Source organism: Acanthopagrus latus, chromosome 21 (genome assembly GCF_904848185.1).
Source record: "Acanthopagrus latus isolate v.2019 chromosome 21, fAcaLat1.1, whole genome shotgun sequence".
Classification (NCBI taxonomy): Eukaryota; Metazoa; Chordata; class Actinopteri; order Spariformes; family Sparidae; genus Acanthopagrus; species Acanthopagrus latus.
The window spans coordinates 2,591,054-2,612,980 of NC_051059.1; the positions used below are offsets into that span (position 1 = coordinate 2,591,054).

A 21,927-nucleotide genomic window follows, 5' to 3' on the forward strand; every position below is an offset into this window, starting at 1 on the left:
CCTTATACACGTGAGGACCGGTTAGAGTCGTTTAGGTCATCCAGTTTCTCCATACAACTGGATCCACAGCCCGATGGTGATTGCCAGTTTGCGGCACTTGCTGACCAGTTGATGAACTTTGGGATATTTCAGTCAGCTACAGCCCTTAGGCAAGAAATTGTCATGGATTTGCATTCAAATCCTCAGACAACACAAGGAATCCATATTGCTAATTATGTAGAAGGTAACTGGGATGCTTACCTACATAGCATGAGTCAGCAAGGCACATACGGAGACCATATCACACTGCAAAGAGCCTCTGAACTGTTCAATGTTCAGGTGCTAGTAATTTCAACTCTTGGTCCAGATGCCACAACTCTCATAGCACCTTCTAACATTTATGATGAGAATTTGCCCCTTGTAGTTCTAGGTCATATCGCAGAAGGACAGGGGGATCATTATGTTAGTCTACATGGACCGGTTAGCCACTACATTGAATCAATCCAACAGGCAGAAAGTGAAAGATTGCACTGTCACGGTGGAGCTCCATATGCTGACCTCAGTGATGCCGAACTCTCCAGTCCCCACCAGATCGAACTCTCCAGTCCCCACCAGGACGAAGTCTCCAGTCCCCACCAGGTCCAACTCTCCAGTCCCCACCAGGTCCAACTCTCCAGTCCCATCAGTTTAAAGTCTCCAGTCCCCACCAGCAGCGAGGCAGAACCTGATGCTTCCCCAACACTTCCAAGAGAAATCATCTCTGTCATTATTAGATGCGCCCTGGATTTGGACATGTCCATGATTGGCAGATTTAATAGAGTGTCTCCACTGTTTAGGGAATTAACAGAAAGACACCTTCCCTGGATTTATATCAGGCCGTCATTGTCTGACCAACTTAACATCGGACAGTCTCATAACACGGACACAGATGTCAGTGTTATGAGACTATACAGAGCAGCTGGTCGGAGCAGTGGGTTAGCACAACAAATCAGAGACCTTTTCTCCAAAAATAACAGGTGGACGAGAGCTTGGATGACTCTGACCTATCTCGCTTATGGGCGGTACAAAGTAAAAGACTTCTTTTGGAAGTAAAATGGTATTGGAAGTATCCAATACGTTATCCTCTTATTTGGTATTATTTGTTATTTTTTTTTGGAAGTTTTTTGTTAGTCATTAATTGTCAGCAAGGCTTTAATTTTCAGAAGTTTTGAGAAACATTTCTGTTTGTTTGGTTTACAATATGCATACATCTTTTATTTACATTGTTGTACTAGCCATAGAGACTTCTATTACCCAACCTGTTTTGGTTTGTCTATACTGTTAATAACAACAGGTACCCTTTGAGTCTCAGTGGATGTCAGGGGCTTCACTGAGTGTTTTGTTTTGCTTTTTGCCCTCAACCGGATTTTGCACCCGTGGACACTTTTCTTTATTTATTTTATTTTCACTGGTTCAGCAGCAAGTGGAGCCTGTTTTCGCTCAATCTGTGTTTTTTGCACTTTGCAATAAAGGATTTTCAAAAAAATCAGGAATTATATTTATTGCTCATTTGTATACACAACACTTGATATGATGAAAATAGGCAAGAATCTAAAGAACAAGAATATATGTGGCAAGAAAATTTCAGCCTGTTGAAGACATTTAGTGAGCAACTTGTACTGTATAAGCAGAAGATTTTTAGTATTCATATTTTTCCCATTCAATTAGATTCAAATTTGCTTCATTGGTGTAAATATCACAACAATATTTACAAAGCACCAAGAATCAATTCAACAAAAATTAATGAATTTCATGAATTAAATCAAGAAAAGATTGCATTGTACTGTTAAAACCCGCTCTGTTTGTGGGCGTACATGTGCGTTTTAGTTACAGTATATTATTGTATGTGTGATTTTGTGTGTATATGGGGAAGAAATAATCAAAAGAAATGATAAAATATAATAATAATAATAATAATAATAATAGTAATAATAATTTTATTAAAACAATTGCAATTATCACAATTATGTTATCTTTTTTCATTTAAAATAAATTATAATTTAATAATTAAAGATTCCTTTAATGTATTCAAATGATACTCTTTGAATAATCTTTTGAATAATAATATTTTTCCACAAAAAAAAGAAAAAAAAAGAATTATCTTGTTAAAATCCTCAAAATGACATCTACACCTTCTCCCTCATTAAAAGAAGAAAGAACAAACAACAACAACAACAACCACAAAGATCATTATTTTGTATATTACATTTGTGGGAAGTTATTACATTTACAGATTTTCACTTTCCCACATATGTAATAATTTCCTGCAAATGTAATAGTTATTACATTTGCAGGAAATTCAGTATTACGTTTGCAGTAGGCAAATTTTATTACGTTTGTGGGAAATGTATTACATTTGCGGGATTATTACATTCAAAGCTGCAGATTTGTATTACGTTTGTGGTTTATTACGTTTGTGGGCAGTTATTACGTTTGCGGGTGTAACACTCCTAAAAGTAAGGCCCTGCCACAGCTGGGAATTAAACCCAGGACCTTCTTGCTGTTGGTAACAGTACTAACCACTGAGCCTTACCCCAACCCTAACCCAACCCAGTTAAACTCAAGGACTAGGTGTGCCGTCCCTTTCCAATAGCAGCAGGGGATCCAGACTCTGCCTGCTACATCTTTATATCTGGTGCCAACATTTGTGGAATCTTTTACTCTGTCCGTCAAGGACTAGGGTTTTGGAGATTTTTGATTCTTGCAGTACCAAAATCCGACTAGCTTTAATCTCTGATGTGATGTGATGATATGTTTATCAGGCACAGCCTCAATGACTACATGTGTTGCAATTTCACATTCAAGTCTTCCTCTCAGTCTTTAGGGTTTACAAGCACATATCTTACCCACATCCCAACAGGTCCCTTGGGGTACTGACTGGCTGGGCCTCGGTCAGACATTTGAACATTTGGACATACAGTCCAGGTTTAGATCAACATCAATTTATATACGATACATACTTACAATACATATGTGTCAGTCTCAGTTACGACTTTCTTGGACTTGGTTGAGTTCGGACAGAAAAATGCGGCCTGAGCCGCACGTTAAGTCTTATCATCCAATAATGGAACCTTGCAGGCCTGTGAGTAAATGCCTAAAATTGCAAGGACATAGATCTTGCACGGTTGGTGCCCAAGACCAACCATTCACCAGACCTCCTCTTCTCTTGTTACCCTAACCCTGTGACACAGGTGTCATCCACATATCTGAAGCAATGGCTAGGAGCAGTTCCTGTAAAGGTGATCAAGGCTCTGCTCTCAATGTCTTCCATGTAGAGGCTGACGACCATTGAGGACATCTGAGTCCCATGGCACACCCCAGCCTGCTTGTGAGACATTGACCAGTCGGTGGTCGTATGTTGGCTCAGGTTTACAGCCTGATATATATCAGTCTACGCTATCAATAGAAGTTCTGGGCTATTTTTATGGAGGACCTTGAAATGCTTCTTATGAAGCCACTCCTTCATTGCCCAGGCGGTGTGTTTGGGATCACTGTCATGCTGAAAGACCCAGCCACGTTTGATCTTCAATGCCCTTGCTGATGGAAGGAGGTTTTCACTCAAAATCTCACGATACATGGCCCCATTAATTCTTTCCTTTACACGGATCAGTCGTCCTCGTCCCTTTGCAGAAAAAACAGCCCCAAAACATGATGTTGCCACCCCCATGCTTCACAGTAGGTAAGGTGTTCTTTGGATGCAACTCAGCATTCTTTCTCCTCCAAACACGACAAGTTGAGTTTTTACCAAAAAGTTATATTTTGGTTTCATCTGACCATATGACATTCTCCCGATCCTCCTCTGGATTACCCAAATGCTCTCTAGCAAACTTCAGATGGGCCTGGACATGTACTGGCTTAAGCAGGGGGACACGTCTGGCACTGCGGGATTTGAGTCCCTGGCGGCGCATTGTGTTACTGATGGTAGCCTTTGTTACTTCGGTCCCAACTCTCTGCAGGTCATTCACTAGGTCCCCCCGTTTGTTTCTGGGATTTTTGCTCACCGTTCTTGTGATCAATTTGACCGCACGGGGTGATATCTTGCGTGGAGCCCCAGATCGAGGGAGATTATCAGTAGTCTTGTATGTCTTCCATTTTCTAATGATTGCTCCCACAGTTGATTTCTTCACACCAAGCTGCTTACCTATTGCAGAGTCAGTCTTTCCAGCCTGGTGCAGGTCTACAATTTTGTTTCTGGTGTCCTTTGACAGCTCTTTGGTCTTGGCCATAGTGGAGTTTGGAGTGTGACTGTTTGAGGTTGTGGACAGGTGTCTTTATACTGATAACGAGTTCAAACAGGTGCCATTAATAACAAGGTAACGAGTGGAGGACAGAGGAGCCTCTTAAAGAAGAAGTTACAGGTCTGTGAGAGCCAGAAATCTTGCTTGTTTGTAGGTGACCAAATACTTATTTTAGCAAGAACTTTACCAATTAATTCATTAAACATCCTTCAATGTGATTTCCTGGATTCTTTCCCCCCATTCTGTCTCTCATAGTTGAAGTGTACCTATGATGAAAATTACAGGCCTTTCTCATCTTTTTAAGTGGGAGAACTTGCACAGTTGGTGGCTGACTAAATACTTTTTTGCCCCAAAGTATATGCATATTATTACTACTTGTATTTGTATTTGCATTAATTGCATTTTACTCTTTGTGAGGCTAGTATTTACATTAATGCCATTGTGTAATTAACGATTAGGATGAAAACGAATCTTAATAATCTGCTTATATGATACATTTCTTAGCAGGGTCATAACAGGGTCAGTGCTGAATTTTGTTACTAAGGGTGACACAGAGCCAGCGCCCAGCACATCACCAGGGCCATCAAGCTCCATGTCATCTGTAAAAGGCTTGTTCCATTGTTGAAAGAGGTTATTCATTTGATTTGTTCGTACTAATAAAGGTTGTAAATCTAAATGGCATTTCTTGATAGAGTCATTTTGTAATCGGGGGGTGCCTCAAAATAAAATTCTGCTTAGGGCCCCAATTTGGCCAGGGGCGACCCTGCACATATCTGCACTCTACTGAGTACACTCTTTTTGGGCAAATGCAGGAACTGTATGAGTTAATCTGAAGTCACATACAAAAATAACTGAATGGTATATTTACAGTAGCTGGTGAAAATCAAAAGCCCTCAAAAGAGGTTTACCTAAATTCTACAAGCATGCCCAGATCTAACCAAGGGAAAGAAATACCCTGGACCATGTTAACATGGACATGTCTATCTATTACATCTAATAGTACCCTCACAGATAAAAGAAGTGTCATCAATGTGGAAAAGGGAAGCTACATCAGCCCTACAAAAGTTTTAAGTGCGCAGGATGGTTGTTCAGAGATGCTGCTATCCAGGAGAGGCACATTGATCTTGTGGAATATATATCTTCAGCAGATGTGCTGATGTAGGGAACACAAAGACAGTTAGATGATCTCCAGACCACAAGGCCTGGATGGATGGAGAGCTGAGGGCTTTTGCAGAGCCAAAAAGCTGCCTTCTGGTCAGGTGATGATGATAAGCCAAAGCAATACTGAAATCATGTTATTAACGAAGGAAAATAGTGATTGGAGGTAGACCCAAAAAATGTGGCAAGCAATCCAAAACATCACAGGCTTCAAAAGCATTAGAGCCAACATCATACATTACATTACCAGATGAGCTGAGCACATTTTATCTTGCTTTGACCTCATCATCTGGGAGTCAGCTGTAAAGTCTACCTAACCTCCAGCAGCTTGGTTACTGTAAGTGCACTCAGCCAAGTCTAAATGACTCCAACCCTGTGGCACAACCCCAATTTGATAAAATGGTTTGAGAAACTGGCTCTCCAACACATGTAAGCCAACATCCAAGCCAGCCCGGACCCTCACCAGTTTGCATTCAGAGCCAACAGATCCTCCACTCAGGCTTCTTGCACTTTGAATGTAAGAATGCTGTTTGTTGATCTCAGCTCAGCATTCAATATAATCCCTTCCATAAATCTGATCGGAAAACTTAACTCTCTTGGCTTGATGGCCATGTTTGTGTTTTTGTGTTTGCCCCCCCCCCCCCCCCCTCCTTGCCTGTGTGTGGAGGTCCACACCTGATCCTACCTGCCACTTCGCAGAAGCCAGAGTGGCTGAGCTACAAACTGCACATTTTCTTTTGGAGACTATTCTCCCTTTTTGAGGAGTGTTACCTATTTTGTAAATAAACGATTTTCTAGATTAACTACTACCTCCTGTTACCTTTCTCTCCCCTTTTTCTCCTTTTTACCATGTTACTCCTTTCATCCCCTGGCCTTACGGGGATGTAACAGAGCAATAGAAAGCATCCTGACCGGAAACATCACAAAGTGGCATGGTTCATGCATGGTCCAGGACATGAAGACTGTGCAGCGGGTTATGATAAGTGCACAGAACATTATTGGTACCCATCTATGGCGAATTAGTGATATATTGAGGTGAGATGTCTACAAAGAGCCCAAAGGCTACTGAAACAGACCCACCCCAGCTACAGTCTCTTAACCCTGCTGCTGCCTAGCAAGGAATACAGAAACATCTGCTACTGTACTACCAGACTACAGATCAGCTTTTGTCCTCAGGCTATGAGACTCCTCAATTAATATTTTGCACCTCATTACAAAACAACTTTGTTTTATGACTTATTATTTATCTAATCATATAATTCAGTTTTGTGGCATAAAAGGACTACAACTAGCATTTTGTTATACAAGCCTCTTTTCTGTCGATAGCAATTCCATTCACATTGAATATTCTTTGAAAAGCACTCCCACTTGAGACGCTTTAATATTCTCTGTACACTGTCTCTACAAAGCCTTTTCTCTTGTGTGTTTAATGGAACAGTGTCATGTCTGAGAAAGCTTTTGTTTGGGAGAGACATACAGACAGGGGGAAAGAGAAAAGAAAAATACAGGGACAATGAGCTGTACCAGGGAATAAAAAAAGCTCTCTGTTGGCATGTCAACTGCAGTGATTTACAATTTGTATTTAGTTGACTAATGCAGTATTGGAAGTCATTTTTGCATGAAAAAAAATCATTTTGAATAAAAGTCTATTCGTCAATATTATGATTGGAAAAGAGATAGGAAAGAGTAGGAAACATGCAGATTTCATTTTGAATTAAAAGATGTACAAAGCAATATCCCATTATACTGAAAACTGCAGTCCTGTTAGACTGTCTGGCATATAATTATACTTGAGACACATAAACGTGGCTGAGTATAAGTTATTACACATGTAAACCCATTATTTTGAGCAGTAAAACTAAAAAACTAAAATAAAAAAAGGAATACCTGAGCTATATATAACAAAAAAAAGGTCAAAGTAGGGTGCAAAACATAAATCATGCTCAATGCTCCCCCTGCAAACTGGAGGCTGTGTTGCTGTGTTGTAATACTGTAAATTCCTATACAAGAGCCAGGGACATTGTAGTTCATGGTATTTGAACCCAAGGTCACCAGAGAGTCGTTGTTGAAACAGAATTTTTGAAGAAAAACAGAAATAAAACTTGTGTCCAGTGCTTTAGTTTTTAGACAAAAGTATTATTTTCCTTCAATCCTAAAAAGATGGTTCCTGAAAATGATTGAATATACCAAGTAAACAACCTGCAGTACACAAGCTCTTGCAACAAAAATAGTGGAGCAGATGGAGGCTGTTGTTTGAAGGGCGTCCCCCACCTGTGACACTCATCCCATAAAAGATTGGGCTCCACTGCTGAAAGCATCTCACAGAAAACTCACCGGCTGCATCATTAAATTTTAAACAGTTTCCTTACACACTTGATGGATTCAGACAACAAAGTAAAAACCTCAGTGCTTTCCTTGGCCTCCACACTGCTTTAGATCACTGCCTGTGCCAGGTGACCCCTAGCTACCTTTCTGATTGAACTTTTCCTGGGTACATTATCCTTTAAGTGAACACTTTTTTGTTTTACCTGTTTTGGAGTCAACAGAGAAGTAGGGCTGCCCTTCCAGGATGCTGTAAACTATCTTGGCACTATTCCCATAGGTTGGGTCATCTGCATCTGAGGCTGTCACCTGGAAAACTGATGTCCCTGCACAGAGAAGGGAACAAAGAGTAAGAGATCAGATAGTGATCAGCCAAGGCACTGATAGCCATAGAAAAACATAATTCAACTCATGGCTAATCAAGTTTTTTCTAGTTAATAGAGTTATAGCTTGAAAAAAAAAAAGTTAGGAGGCAGGGTCTCATGTTGCATTTTTTTTTTTTTTTTTTTTTACCAAGGTCTTTTTATTAATGTGTTGTGAAAAAAATGAATATATACATATTCATTATACATTTCCCCCCCCTTTTTTCCTTCCTCCATCCCCCTCCCTAACCCACATCAGCAACATCTAAACACAGTATCCAGACTAAACAAAATGAAGAAAAGACAGAAATATATAAATTGAATAAAACAAATAGAAAATAGATAAATAAATCAAAATTAATACATACATACTTTTTAAAGTATTTTTTTGGCCTTTCATGGCTTTATTGACAGAATACCTGAAGAGGTGACAGGAAACAGGGTGGGAGAGAGACACACAGCAAAGGGCAGCAGGCCGGTAGTCGAGCCCAGGTCTGCTGCAGTGAGGACAGAGCCTCTGCACATGGGACGCCCGCTCTACCAACTGAGCTAAACAGCACCCTCATTGCAGGAGACTCAAGGAGGACCAGCTTATATAGGTAGAGACCAGAGAAAACGTGTTTTTCATAATATGGGACCTTTAAGAAAAACATGCTTTATGCACAATGTCATGGAAAAGTACTACACTACCCACAATCCTATAGTGGAACAGCAACTTCTCTGATTGGTGGAGCTCGCTGTTACCATGGAAATGTTTACCAAACTCGCAAATTTTATGTTCGCTAGTTACTGCTACCGCTGAACTCTATGATCATTTACCACAGAGCTACCATGATTTCACTTTCTGACCTACTGTGTTTTCTTTAGAGATGAGGAGAAGAGTGTCGAAAGGGGAGAAAATCACTACAAGTCAGGGCATGTCTGGAGTGTAGTGTTTGTGAGGGTCAGCTTGTGGGTTCTGTCAGGGCCAGTATGAAAGACAAGAGGGACCGGGTTGTAGTGAGTTTTGTGAGGTGACATAGCTAATGTCAGACTACATGAAACTACATGAGTACTAATCATGTCTTTATCATGCAGTTGTGAATAAAAAACAAAAAGTACAATTATATAGTATAGCAAATTTCATATCTAGCTACCTAGTTAATGCTGATAATAAAAACTTATGGAAAGTTAGAGAACTGTAACCAAGTTCAGTGAGCTGTAATGTTAGATGAAATGAGCTGTAAATGGTGAAAAAGATGAAATGGTGTAAGGAATGAATTTAATTGTTTAAAAAGGGAGAGAAAAAAATAAGAAAAGTATACTTGTTATGAAAACTAGTATAGGATACCATTATAATATAAACAATAAGGGAAGTAATTAGGAAGACCAGTATACCCCTTCCCAATATTCATGTACACACTACATACACAAATAAAATCAATTTGGTTATCTTGTCCTCTCTATCAAGAGGTAACTGTAGGTATGCAAACTTTATTGATTATGTTTTGATTACTGTATTCTTTTGTAAGTCAAATGCTACTTGTTGTGTTGAAGTAGCTGTGAGTGGGATTTTTTAAAAAGTATTTCTCTTCCTCTTTACAGGTTTGCACTGGTGACTCTGGAGTCATCAACATCCCATGGGGACAATCGCAGGAAACCTGCTGCGATTGTCCCTGTGGGATGTACAAGTGCAGCCATTCTGCTGCTTTGATGATCTTGGCCATCCACAACCTCAGCTCCACAGATGTTGAGTGACAGTGGCAAAAAGCCCAGTGCACCATCAGAGAAGGTAAAGGCAGTGGAGTAGCTTTTTCCAGCACGGGAGTATAAGCCTCTGACCCGTGCAGTAAGTAAGTGGCTGCTTAGTTATTTCCAGGGCCAGCTCACTGGGGTTTCCTGGCTGCTCACTCCTGAGCCTGAAATCCCGCAGGAACCTCTGCTTCACTTCTCCTCTGACTAAATCAATGCCACCCACAAACACCTGGGTAATGGTGGAATTGTTGCGGCTATGAAGATGTCAGTGAACAGCTAATGGCCATCCAGACAGCACCAGTGGGGCAGAAGGACGATCACCTCTGGCCACTCTGAGGAAAGGTCAGCTGACAAGCAAGCAACTCTGGAAATGTGCTGATGGCGAAAAGCGTGTCACATCTTCCCTCATTTCCAAGCTCTGTGGGAATCAGGACCTGCATGGAGTACAGGCTGTACAGTGGGGTATAGATAATGAGCAGGAAGAGATAAAGTCTTTTGAAGAAGTCACAGGCATAAAGGTCAGAGGGTCTGGTTTGTGACTGGCTGACTGTGGGATCCTGGGTGCCTCCCCCGATGATCTGGTGGGAGATACAGACATCATTGAGGTGAAGTGCCCATCCTGGTGGAGGGACCATACTGTTGAGGAAGCAGTGCAGGAGAAGTCCTTCTACCTTCATCTGGAGGAGGGTGGCACCTACCGTCTGAAGGAGGATCACCACTATTGGCACCAAGTGCAGGGGGGCAGCTTCACCTACTTCACCATCTGGACACCCAAGCAGTGTGTGATCATATCCATCTCCCATAATGACTTCTGGCAGCCTATCTTAGGGATCTTGGAGTCCTTCTACAGGGATCACATGCTTCCACAGCTTGTGTAGAGCTGTGAATGGACTAAACCATTGCTGTAAATAGTTATTAATAGTTAATCGTATCTGAGATCAGTTTATCTTTGTACATCCTTGAGGCTTTATACATTGTGCAATTTTGATTTCTTTCTACAGCTGTTCTAATGGTTCTACTTTTTGGGAGGCGATGGATCAGCGTTCTCGCCGCACCACCTGTCAGTACCTGGTAACAGGGACGCTAATGATCCAAAACATTATAGGAAATCAAAACAAAGCTGATCATTTCATTAAGGTAATTAAGGTAACAAGTAATGGAATTTGTTACTCCAAAGGTCAAACGATAGAAAAGAACAAGTGAATTAAGGGCATATCATTAACATATCATTAATCTTACATATTAAATACATTGTGTAAAAAGTCAATTAATTAGTGAATTGGGGACAAAAATGTAATGCAGTTGAAATAGAAAGAATCAAGTGTTCCTGTTGCACTGTGGTGGGCTCTGCAAACTGAAAGTTACTCATCCAAATTAACCACAACCTCTTTGATCAAGGGGTTCTGGAGATTCACCAAAGCACAGCAGAGCTGCACCACCACATCAGCGTTGCTTTGCAGGGTGTGAGTAATGAAGCACAAGATTTTGTATTCTTTTAAACGGGCATTTGCCATTTCAACATGGATCCTGGCCCGTGCAATGTCCTTTGTGAGTTTAATCTCACTCTTTGTCAACCTGCCGTGATGTACAGTGGGATTTTCACACTGACTCCTTCTGGCACAATGTCTCAGATTAGAAATCCTTTATTAGACATTTCAGCTCACAAAGTTGACTAAACAGCTCTGAGATAGATTAGAGTGATTAGTAGTCATCAAGCATTAACTGAGTGCAGAGTATAACTGTAGCGCTGAAAAACACATATGAGAAAACAAAAAGAGAACAAAAAAAAACACACCAGTACCAAAAACATAAACAGTCTGGCCTAAACCCAACCCTGTAACATTCTCAAAACTATCACCCTTACATGTGTATCCAAACATCAAGTGCTTGTTTGGTTTACTCCAAGCCCACATATATGGGGCTTCCACTGAACCTGTGTCCCACATGTAAATATTCAATAGCCAAGAACCTGTTGTGCTTTAACAGAGACTGAGCTTCATCAAGGACACAGAAGAGCTAGTAAGAACAATCTTTTTTAAGAAAAACAAAACAAAAACAACTCAAAGTTAATGCTGACCAGTGCAGAGGGATACTCTATTTCCATTTTGGCCATGTAGCGAATGCCTGACAGAGCTTCACTGGCCCCAGAGTCATTAACTAGAAAATAACCAGTGGAAATATACCAATTACCAGATTTATAGCCATTATATCCTCCGGTAAGATACAGAGCGTTTCAATCATGTCCCGTCTTTTGCTGTCTTGATGATGTGCTATTTCACATAGTCCATGGCTTTTCCCCAATCCAGAATGGTCAGTATTTTCATTTCTTGACATAAAATTATTGCTTCCATTAAAATCCACTTTAATTTTTAACTGTGTTTCTGGCCCTAGTATTAAATCCAAGCAAAGTCCTCCAAAATACATTAAATCATAGTAAGCCCAGACACTAAAAGTAATGTTTCTGTCTTTGCTGATGCACTTGCCTCTGATTAGAATCTGAAATGGAAACGAAGCCACAATTTGTTCTCTTTAACAGTATGAAAATATCTTGTTTCTATGTAAATGTGACACTCCAAACTTCCCCCGAATGCCTTCTATGAGCTGCAGTAAAACACAGTGTGTGCTGTCAGCAGTGCTCTTGTAAAGAGCCACAGCCCATTAGCCTGACCATGTAGCAGTAGACAGGAGAAGCCAAAGCTTTTATCCATCTCATTTATCATGGTAAACCTGCAGTGCATTTCTTCTTCAAGCAAAGACAGCGTAAACTGTTCGGCTCATGTTAAATTAAGCTTACTTGACTCTTTGAAAACCATGAATATTTACATAAAAGACTTTTTTTGAACTATAAATTATAAACAGTTGTGTTATTGTTATGTTATTAGATGATCTAATGGGACATAGTGATTAGACAGTTAACTGGTAGATACACTATATTCATGGATACATATACAACACTGTTCATATATGATCCTTCGAGTTAAAATTAGGTCTACATACTGTCAGTTGTAGCAGCCATTAGCTCAATTAGCCGAGCAGCTGGGCGCTCCTGTGTGCTAATACTGCCCAGTCTGGGAGCTCAGTGGACCTTGAAAGTGTTGCCTGTCATCTCTTGATATATATATAAAAAAAGTGATTTTGGGCTCTCTGGTTAGCATGCTAACTTTGTAGATATCTCTGCAGCACTATACATAGATGCATTGACATATGGTAACATTAGTTCAGTTAAATTTGTCACTATGTTTTCTAGTGTTTTCGCTACAGTGTTTTTCCTGAGACTGAACTAGAGCTCATACTTGTGTTTGTTCTTCCTCCATGATCAGATTCTCCAGCGTCTCTCTACTTGAATCTCAGAGTGTCTGGCCAACCTGGAACTTCTCTCCTTTGCCTCCAGTCCACACCATCCCGCCTGCCTGCCCTCCTTACTTATTGCTTACTACCGTCTGTTAAATAAAAAACCGCCATGGACTGATTTGGACCTCCAGTGTCCTTATTCTGGGTCCAAACAACAAACCAAAACACAACACTACATTTCTACAATAAGAACACTGCAGTCATCCGTCCAGTGTTTTTTATGGAAAGCACACCTCTAGTGAAGTAGTATCAAGAGCGAGAGTGCGAGAGAACTAATGTGACTGGACGTAGTTATTTTAAGGAAAGGCAAGATGTTTCTGAAAACTAGTTTTCTGCCCAGATCCAACCAAACCATTACTGTTTCACAATGCTAATAACACTCTAAAAGTCATAACATGTCAAACATTTGTCAGCAAACTTTATCTTAGAAAGGTGTATGAAGAGCATCACAGTGGCAAGCTGAAGGTTCAGGACCAAGCTGCAATAATTAACTGGCTTGGAGTGAGAACATCACCAAATAACCTTTCATCCTACACATTTTAACATACAGTCTTTACACCCACAATTTACTTCAATCTACAAATCCATATATACCTTGAATACTGCTGGTCAGAGTTACTGAGGGGATATGATCAAAAAAGTGAGGGAAACTGTTAAGAAAAGAGTCAAGCAGAGAACAATGAAATAATGAGAAAGAGAATAAGTCTCACTGAGAAAGTGAGAGAGGTTCAGAAACGAGTGAAATATGGGATGCATGTGATGAATAGCAGAGTGGGAGTGATGGAGAGCAAAGTGAGAGAACCATTGAGACTCAGAGAACCAGACGGTGAGAGAGATACGATCAATATAGAGAGAATCAGAGACAGGAAATCAGAATGAAGAGGTAAAGACAGTCTGTGAAATGCTGCAGGCCAAGTTATGTTGCATGAGTGATTGCAGGAATCAATGGGAGGATGGCCTACTAATCTCTTTAAATGAAAATCTAGCTGAGCAGCATGGTGTCCCTGAAGGAGAATATACATACATGAGCAATAGCACACGGTCATGCATGCTACAGACATGAAACATCATTCCCAGTGGCTGCTTTTATTGTTTTGTTCTCCCTGGTAGTGTGTTTTTATGTGTGTGTGTGTTGAGTCGTAAATCCTTTTAATGTCGAGACTTAAAACAAAAGACATTCAGTACATGTTGCTATGTATTTTTGTATTTCTCAGGGTGTTTTTTTCTTTTCTGTATCTTTCGTGACACTCATTTCTCTGGATGTGTGTGTATTCACTTGTGTGCAGTTTTACTATTTGAGGTATTTATAGAGCATTTTTTCTATACTTTTGCCTTTTTGTCTGTCTTAGTACTTTTACTACTTTTTTTTAACTTTTGTATGTGTATGTGTTATTTGTATCATTGTTGGATGTGGGGCTCTGAAATTATTTTTATCACATCCATCTTCCTTTATCTCACCTATATGCCAATACTGCCCCAACAATGACAAAAAAGTCATTTTAGAGTTTGTAAATTCCAATTATTTAAGGAGAAACATCTTTTAATTTTAATGATGCTGCCATGTATGCATGGTAAGAAGAATGTCTCGGTATGTTTCTGGCGGCGTCAGAAACACTTCACACCTTTAATCATTATAATTAAGTAATTTGTTTCCTGCTATTTTTGTATTGCCTAGCATCTGGCTTTGTGAACCTTCAGTCAGAGAGCCAGATTATCATTCAGCCAGGAATGCTACACAGAGCACCATTATAAAATAAACCTCTGTAAAACCCTAACACTGACAAAAGCATAACCAGGAAGTACAAATGGAAGCTAGGAAAGGAAATTGCCATATGTGCTAGGCAAGCAATTCCCATTGGTCTGAATGGGTTCCATCTTTGCATCTGGTATCTAGTCCTTCTAGATACATGTAAATCTTGGTCACAGAGAAACCGATTGAGTTAACAATGTGAAGTCATCAGTTATTAGTCTGTTTCTAAAGGCCACATTAAATACTATATATGTCGAGTATGAGCAAAGGTCATTTTAGATTATATATCTGAAGTAATGTGGATCATTGTTAAGATAGTTTTATCACAATGCTTTAATACATTAAAAAGATAAATAAAACAAGACTAGATCCTGTGTCCAGTCATGCCGGCTCTATCCTTGAGCCATAGCTGCCCCTACTTATACCGCAAAATTATATTAGTTTGTGCAAGATTTAATTACTTGCTTAGTAGATCTTGTTATCTTCAAGGCTGACATTTGACATGCCATAACATAAAACAGTACTGATGTAACTTACAACATCATTAGTACTCTATCCCATTAGTGAGTCAATTCAAGGCTGCTGGTATTATGCATGCTAACTCACCATTGTGGCTTTTTACTTACACCTGTGTGTGCAGACTAAGTCTGTGTGTAAAACAAGGTGTGTAGGGCTCCCAGCTTACCAGCATCAGTCATCTCAGGCACAGTTGCTGAAAAGGGTCCATCAGGGAATGTTGGAGCATTGTCATTGACATCCTGGACCTTGATGATGAACTCTGACTCCGCCTCCAGCGAGCGGTTTGTCCTCCAGTCAATTGCCCTTGCGTGTAGGACATACTGGGACTTCTTTTCTCGGTCCAGGCTCTTGGCCGCGTGGATGTCACCCGATGTCTCGTCAATTATGAAGATAGACCCAGCCCCCTCGCCAGACAGGATGTATCTCACAGAACCGTTGCCTTTGTCAGCGTTGGAGTGGAGCTGTGAATGTGAGATGAAAGCGAGTGAGGGAGGGAGCAGTCCGACAAGTCTACAATACAGAGTAATAACCAAGTGTCAGGATGAGTGGTCAGTTAATGGTGAGGAGCAGGCAATGAGAGGCACAGCTATCCAATCCAGGACAGAGAAGCACGAGCGTTGGAGGATGGCATGCTGTACAAAAGGTTCACTAGCTGAAACAAATTACTGTGACAGAGAATGGAAAAAACACATTTGATGACGTGCGGTCTATCTTGAGGAGGATGTATCAAAGAGCAAATTAAGGATGGAGAGAGAGGCAGATAAGTAACAGGGGGAAGTGAAATTGCGACACCTTAATAAATCATTGTAAGGTTTAAATGATTGGACCAAACGTAAACTCATTCATTCCCTGTGCAAATGGCAAGTAGGGTGAAGTTTTGTAGACCACAAAACATTACCGGAGCGAACAGCAAAAACAGTGTAGCTGATGAATTGTAAAAACACAACAGTAAAAAAAAAAAAAATCAAATGGCTCCCTACAAGTCATTCAGCTTAGACCGAGTTTACTCATTGGAAGGATAACACCATTTCATGGTTTGATCAGTTGTCTTTTTCAACATCTATCTTTTATCACCAAGCACTACCTCCATGCCAAATTTCAGCCTCCTGGGCTCAAAATAGCGTTTGAGGACCTATTAACAGACCCAAAGAGCAACCTATAGAGCTTCTGGTCATAGCTAAAACATAAAAAAATATGCACAATCCAAAATTGTGATTACCTGTGAGGTGGGAGAGAACTGTCACTAAATACACCTTCCTGTTACCAGTATGTGGCATCAGTGTAACTCCAAATAGGCATATAGATGTGTTAAGGCCAGTACTCTGATCAAATGTGGCATTTTGGGAAGACTGGATAATGTACACTCAAGTAACAGTAACTCCCTGCTACATAGTAAATAATGTGTTTTTCAGGGGAAATTCCGTTCAGTGAAAACTGAAAATCATCACATTCAGCAGCAACAAGATCTTAAAAGTTTCAGATTGAGTTTGAGCTGGAACATGTCATCTGCTCAGAGTACATCAATGTATAAAATGTGACATTTCCTCTTACTGGGTGGCAATATGACTTAACTGATTATTGGCATGATAGCCCATTCAGACTGGGACTCATATGTAACATGAAGTTTGGGGCAGATTTGACCATGTACAGTAATCGCCCTACCGAAAATAATTATTAGTAATTGGATTATTTAGTATTTCAACATCAATTTCTAAAGCTTGAGCATATGTGGCAAAATTACTTGTTTATTTTGTTCCCACTCAGATTCCTAAATGTTTTTGAGGGGATTTGATCATGTCACTTTGCCTCTCCCAACTATTCAGCTTTAGCTTACCCCAAAATCAAAAAACCTTAAGAAGGCACACATACCCAGAGACAAAGACTCCACTGGTAGAGATTATAGGTTTCTTAGGGAGATAATTTTATTCAGAGTTTTGTTCAGGCCAATATATTGTTGGAGAGAACAAAGTCAAAGGAGGCTTATGAATTTGTGCCATAAAAGCATGAAACTCCATGCATTGAGCTGTACAGAGACAAAAAACAAAAATAAACAAGCTTGAACAACAGTGCAGTAAAAAGACAAAGAAAATCCATCTCCCTGGCACAATATAAAACATTTAAAACAAAAAGAGCAGACAGGAGAAGATAAAGAAAGGAGGGGAGGAGGATAAAAATACAGCAGCATGAAAACAACAGTGTTTCTAAGCAGCTGGCGAGGAAGGAGCAGCGACTGACATTTTGAGGCTAAAGTATTTCCCCCTGTGTATGTCTCTCCAGCTTGAAGAACAAAGGCTTGTGAGGGTGTGAAATATGAATCAAAAAGCGTGTGGGCGGGCAGGAAGCAACGGTTATTAATTTAAACAGGTTAATTCCCTTCTGGTGGGATTTACAGGACATGCTACACTGAGTTCCATCACTAAGCATGAGAGCAGAGACACGATAAGGTGGTTTCGCTCTGATTCGGTATACTTTATCCACTTCATAGAACATCAGTGCATCCCTTTACACGTGTAAAGAAGCTTTTCTCTGCAGAGCTCCAGTGTTGTGGGTTTTCTCCTGCCTTTGCCCTGTGTGTTTTCCTATGGCTGCATAAGGCCCTTTGTGAACACTGATTGCTGTAGACAGTCACATGTAGAGAAGTGTGTTGTTCTGTCTGAGGAAGAGCCTTAAAACACGACACTCAACATTTGTTATAGCCTAGTTGCAATGAAAGGTAACATGGAAGAGGGTTAGAAACTCAGGCAGCCAGTATTTACAAGTTCTAAAACAATAAGCAAGGGAAAAGTAAATCTATCCTTAACACCCATACCCAAGTGTGTCTAATTACATGAAGACAAAAAGCCTACAGAAAAGGTAAGCTGTCTTATTCTGGTGAAATTAGGAGATAATGCTGTGCTTTTGATGTTTCATCAGTATGCATATGATACACCATTTACTTTGACCTGAAGAAGACCACCTGTGGTTAAAAAAATATATAGCATACATGTTCGCACTAATAAGCATGACTAGTTAAATGCATGCCACTCGGCGCTCACACGCCATTTGATTGAATATTCTCGTTAGGGCAGAAAGCAATAGTTGTGAGGCATGATGAACTTTGTGTATTTATTACCAAACTTATTACCACTTCAGAGCTCTCTGTCAGAGATGGGTTTCCTGATGTTCTACTGACTTCACACAACTGCACCCCACTTTGCTGTGTGCTCTTAATTCCTGCATAAATATTAGTGGTTAGTGCAATTTGAAAGCCATTCTTTTGGATGGAGTCAGGTGGAAGTGGGGCTGAAGTAGGGTGTTAACAGAGCACTGGTAGACCTTGCACCAGCTGACCCCCTGCCTTTTAACACATTAAATAACACATTTAAATTTATGTCTCTCCCATACTGAAACATGCAGAGGCAAATAGCCTTTTGCCTTCAGTTTCATGTGGACTTGCACATTGTCATTGTGAGCATGTAAGCGTGCTGACATGAGCATTTGACTCAAGCAACTTTGTGCCAAAGAAAAGGCTTCAAAGGCTGCTGGCATGGCTGTATGCTCTTGTCTATGTATGACGGCCCATCCCCACTGCACTCTAAAGCTCAACCGTCACACACATGCTTTGACCTCCTTTTAAACTACGACTACGACAAGTTTGCTCAAGTCAGTTTTACAAAATACCTTGATGCCAACACCATAGTAAACAATATTTCACATGGTTGACCTGAAAAATGATGGAAAAAGATCGGCTACTGCCCTGACTTTGTCAACTCTTACACTTTGTATAAACATTTGATACCATTTTTACCACAGGAGAATACTTAAAGACAGCAACCACCCCATCCACAGTCAGTTCAACCTGTTGCCATCTGGCAAAAGATTCAAAACTTGAGTGGATTTAACTTATACTTGAAGTTCAACACACTGAATGCCATGCTTACTTAAGTTATTTAACTGCCCTGAATTACCAATTCAAATGCCTTATATGTAAAAGCTTATTTATACGCCTAATTTAGCAGATTATCTGTTTAAATGAGACAGCAAAAAAACAGAACCAAACAACCTTTCAAACCAAGATGCTTCTTTTTAGTGTGTCTACATCTGTCTGCCAAGTAATCTTTCATGGCAGGTAAGCAGTTTTTTTTTTTTTTCTTTTACTGCAGTCTGTCATATGCTCTGTGCCAGCTGGAGGAAGAGGGAGGAAAATGAATAATGTGATAATGGAAAAGGAGAAGTAAGGAAAATATGGACCTAAGTTTATATACCAACATACTAATGCACACTAATTCTTAGGAATTTGTTAATTTATTAATTCATACAAACATAAGTTGGCCTACAGGGAATGGTTACTTGTACGTTGCATCATGCTGTTGAGGACATGATGTCTCCAAACAAACTAAAAACTGCAGTAAGTATGATTTCATTGAACAGGACAACATGTAGGCATTCCTAGTATTGGGTGGAGAGCTGCCTTTAGGCAAGCACAGTTCAAAATGTTAAGCATGCAATATGTTAAACCCCTAGGTGATGTGTGGTGGCCATGAGCCAGTCCAGGCCCAGCTGTCCAAATAAACCTTTTTAAGAACTCTCTGCCACACATTTTTTTTATTATTATTTTTTTTTTTTAGAATTTCAGTTAAATAATGCAACCTTTTCTTGTATTGATTATATGTGTCCTTGGAGTCACAGTCCATTTTACAACTATTAATGCATTTGCTTTGTTTTGTTTTTTTTAAAATTTTATTCTATAATTATTATGACATCATTTCTTTTTTATTATTATTTTTGAGCAAACCAAAAACAGATTTAAACAGGGTGAAGACACACTTGCCAACCCTCACTTTCTCCCAAGGAGACACACACAAAACTTGATGAAAAGGATGATGCCAGATAGTCAAACCAAAGGGCAAATGATAAAAATATTATGATGCAAATATTATTTACAAATCACGTCACTCCCCTTTAAGTACACAGTTCTCTTTTCACACAAAAGAATTGTGAATGAGTAATCAGTAAAAGATCTGCTTTTCTGTAAGCACCTGTGGACCATAAAATTTTACAACACAAGCTTTTTTTCAGCTTACTTCTTGTCCTGACTCTAGTCTTTTGCTCATCACCCTTCAAGGCTTTCTGTGGTGAAGCCCCCGTGCTTTGCCATGCAGCCAACAGGCATTTAGGGGTGCTGTTTTTTTTTTTGTTTGTTTCTTTTTCACTTTTTAGAGATGTGAACAAAACTCCAAACTGAACCTAAAATAAAGACTACAGAGACTCCAAAAAGTCACAAGCAAAGCTCACCATTTGCTATAGGAATAATTTGTAATTTGTAAGTAATCAACAGTTTTGGCTCCATGTATCCCAAATCTGCAGTCTGTCACTCAACACAAGACGAGAGAACGCATGCTGTGAATCTCCTCTGTGGCCTTGTCTGAGCCTGGATTGATCATCCTGAAGAAGTGAGACCAGATGATGGAAGTATTATCAGGGGTTGGGGGAGATGATGTCTCACTCTCAGCATCCTCTTGTTCTGGCTGCAACTTTTGTTCCAAAGAACCTCTGTATATCCATAATAACTAACTACTATAAACGCTGCAATGGTACTTAACAGTAGGCTAATAGACGGGCTTTGGTAATACCTGGTAATGCCCAGGTATAATGATGCACCCGCTTTGTTCTGCTAGACACACACACACACACACACACACACACACACACACACACACACACACACACACACACACACCTGTATATAGTACATGTTAGTTGTGTGTTTCCATCTTTGTGTTGAATAAAGACTTTTGAACTTTCATGCTGTCTATTTAATGTTGTACAAGAGTGAATGTTGCCAACCTCTACACTTTCAACTCCAAAATCCTTCAACCATTACAGCTGTTATGGTACATTTGGTTGTAGTTATTACGTAAATTATTAATCAGAGTAAGAAACAGTTTAGTACCTTTTTATGAGACAGATTTAGTACATTTTCTATGTGTTCCCTTTTTCAAAGGTGGTAACCCAAGGTGATCTAATGTAAATTGGATCATAGTATTTATCATAATTAATAATTATCCCTGATAATCATTAATTATTATTTATAGTCAACCGTAACCCTAATCCTAACGTTAACCTAACCCATAAACACTACTTAATTGTGTTTCATGTAATGCAAGACCTAACATAAAAATATATATATTAGATCAACACATGTAAACATTGGCCAGCATGTTAACAGTAATGTTACATGTAAATATGTCTCATACAGCAGCAGTCTCAGTAACAATGCTAATGATGTTAGTGTTAAACTCATTTATACGACTGCAACTTAAGGGGCTAAAATGAGCTATGTTGACTACATAATGCAGAATAATAATACATTTAGCCCGTCCAAAACAAACCAGCTCATTACCTGTCCAAGAGAGACACAGCTAATTTAGCTTCAGTTTTCAGGCTTCAGTGTCACCATTGTTGAACAGCCACTCCAATGTTGACTCTTGTTTCA

At 39.8% G+C, this 21,927-nt stretch overlaps 1 protein-coding gene across 5 annotated transcripts in view; it reads right to left on the reverse strand.

Annotated features, from left to right (window-relative positions):
* The window catches only part of LOC119011809 (cadherin-18-like), a 155,915-nt gene that overhangs the window by 79,567 nt on the left and 54,421 nt on the right, over positions 1 to 21,927 (reverse strand). For all 5 annotated transcript variants that reach the window (XR_005072278.1, XR_005072279.1, XM_037085193.1 and 2 more), the window contains 2 exons: positions 15,619 to 15,913; positions 7,943 to 8,062 (listed from right to left, as the gene is read on the reverse strand). Coding sequence is in view for 3 of the 5 variants with exons in the window: in XM_037085193.1 (XP_036941088.1) it covers positions 7,943 to 8,062; positions 15,619 to 15,913 (415 nt within the window). In the remaining 2 variants the exon portion in view is untranslated. The remainder of the gene's footprint in view (positions 1 to 7,942; positions 8,063 to 15,618; positions 15,914 to 21,927) is intronic.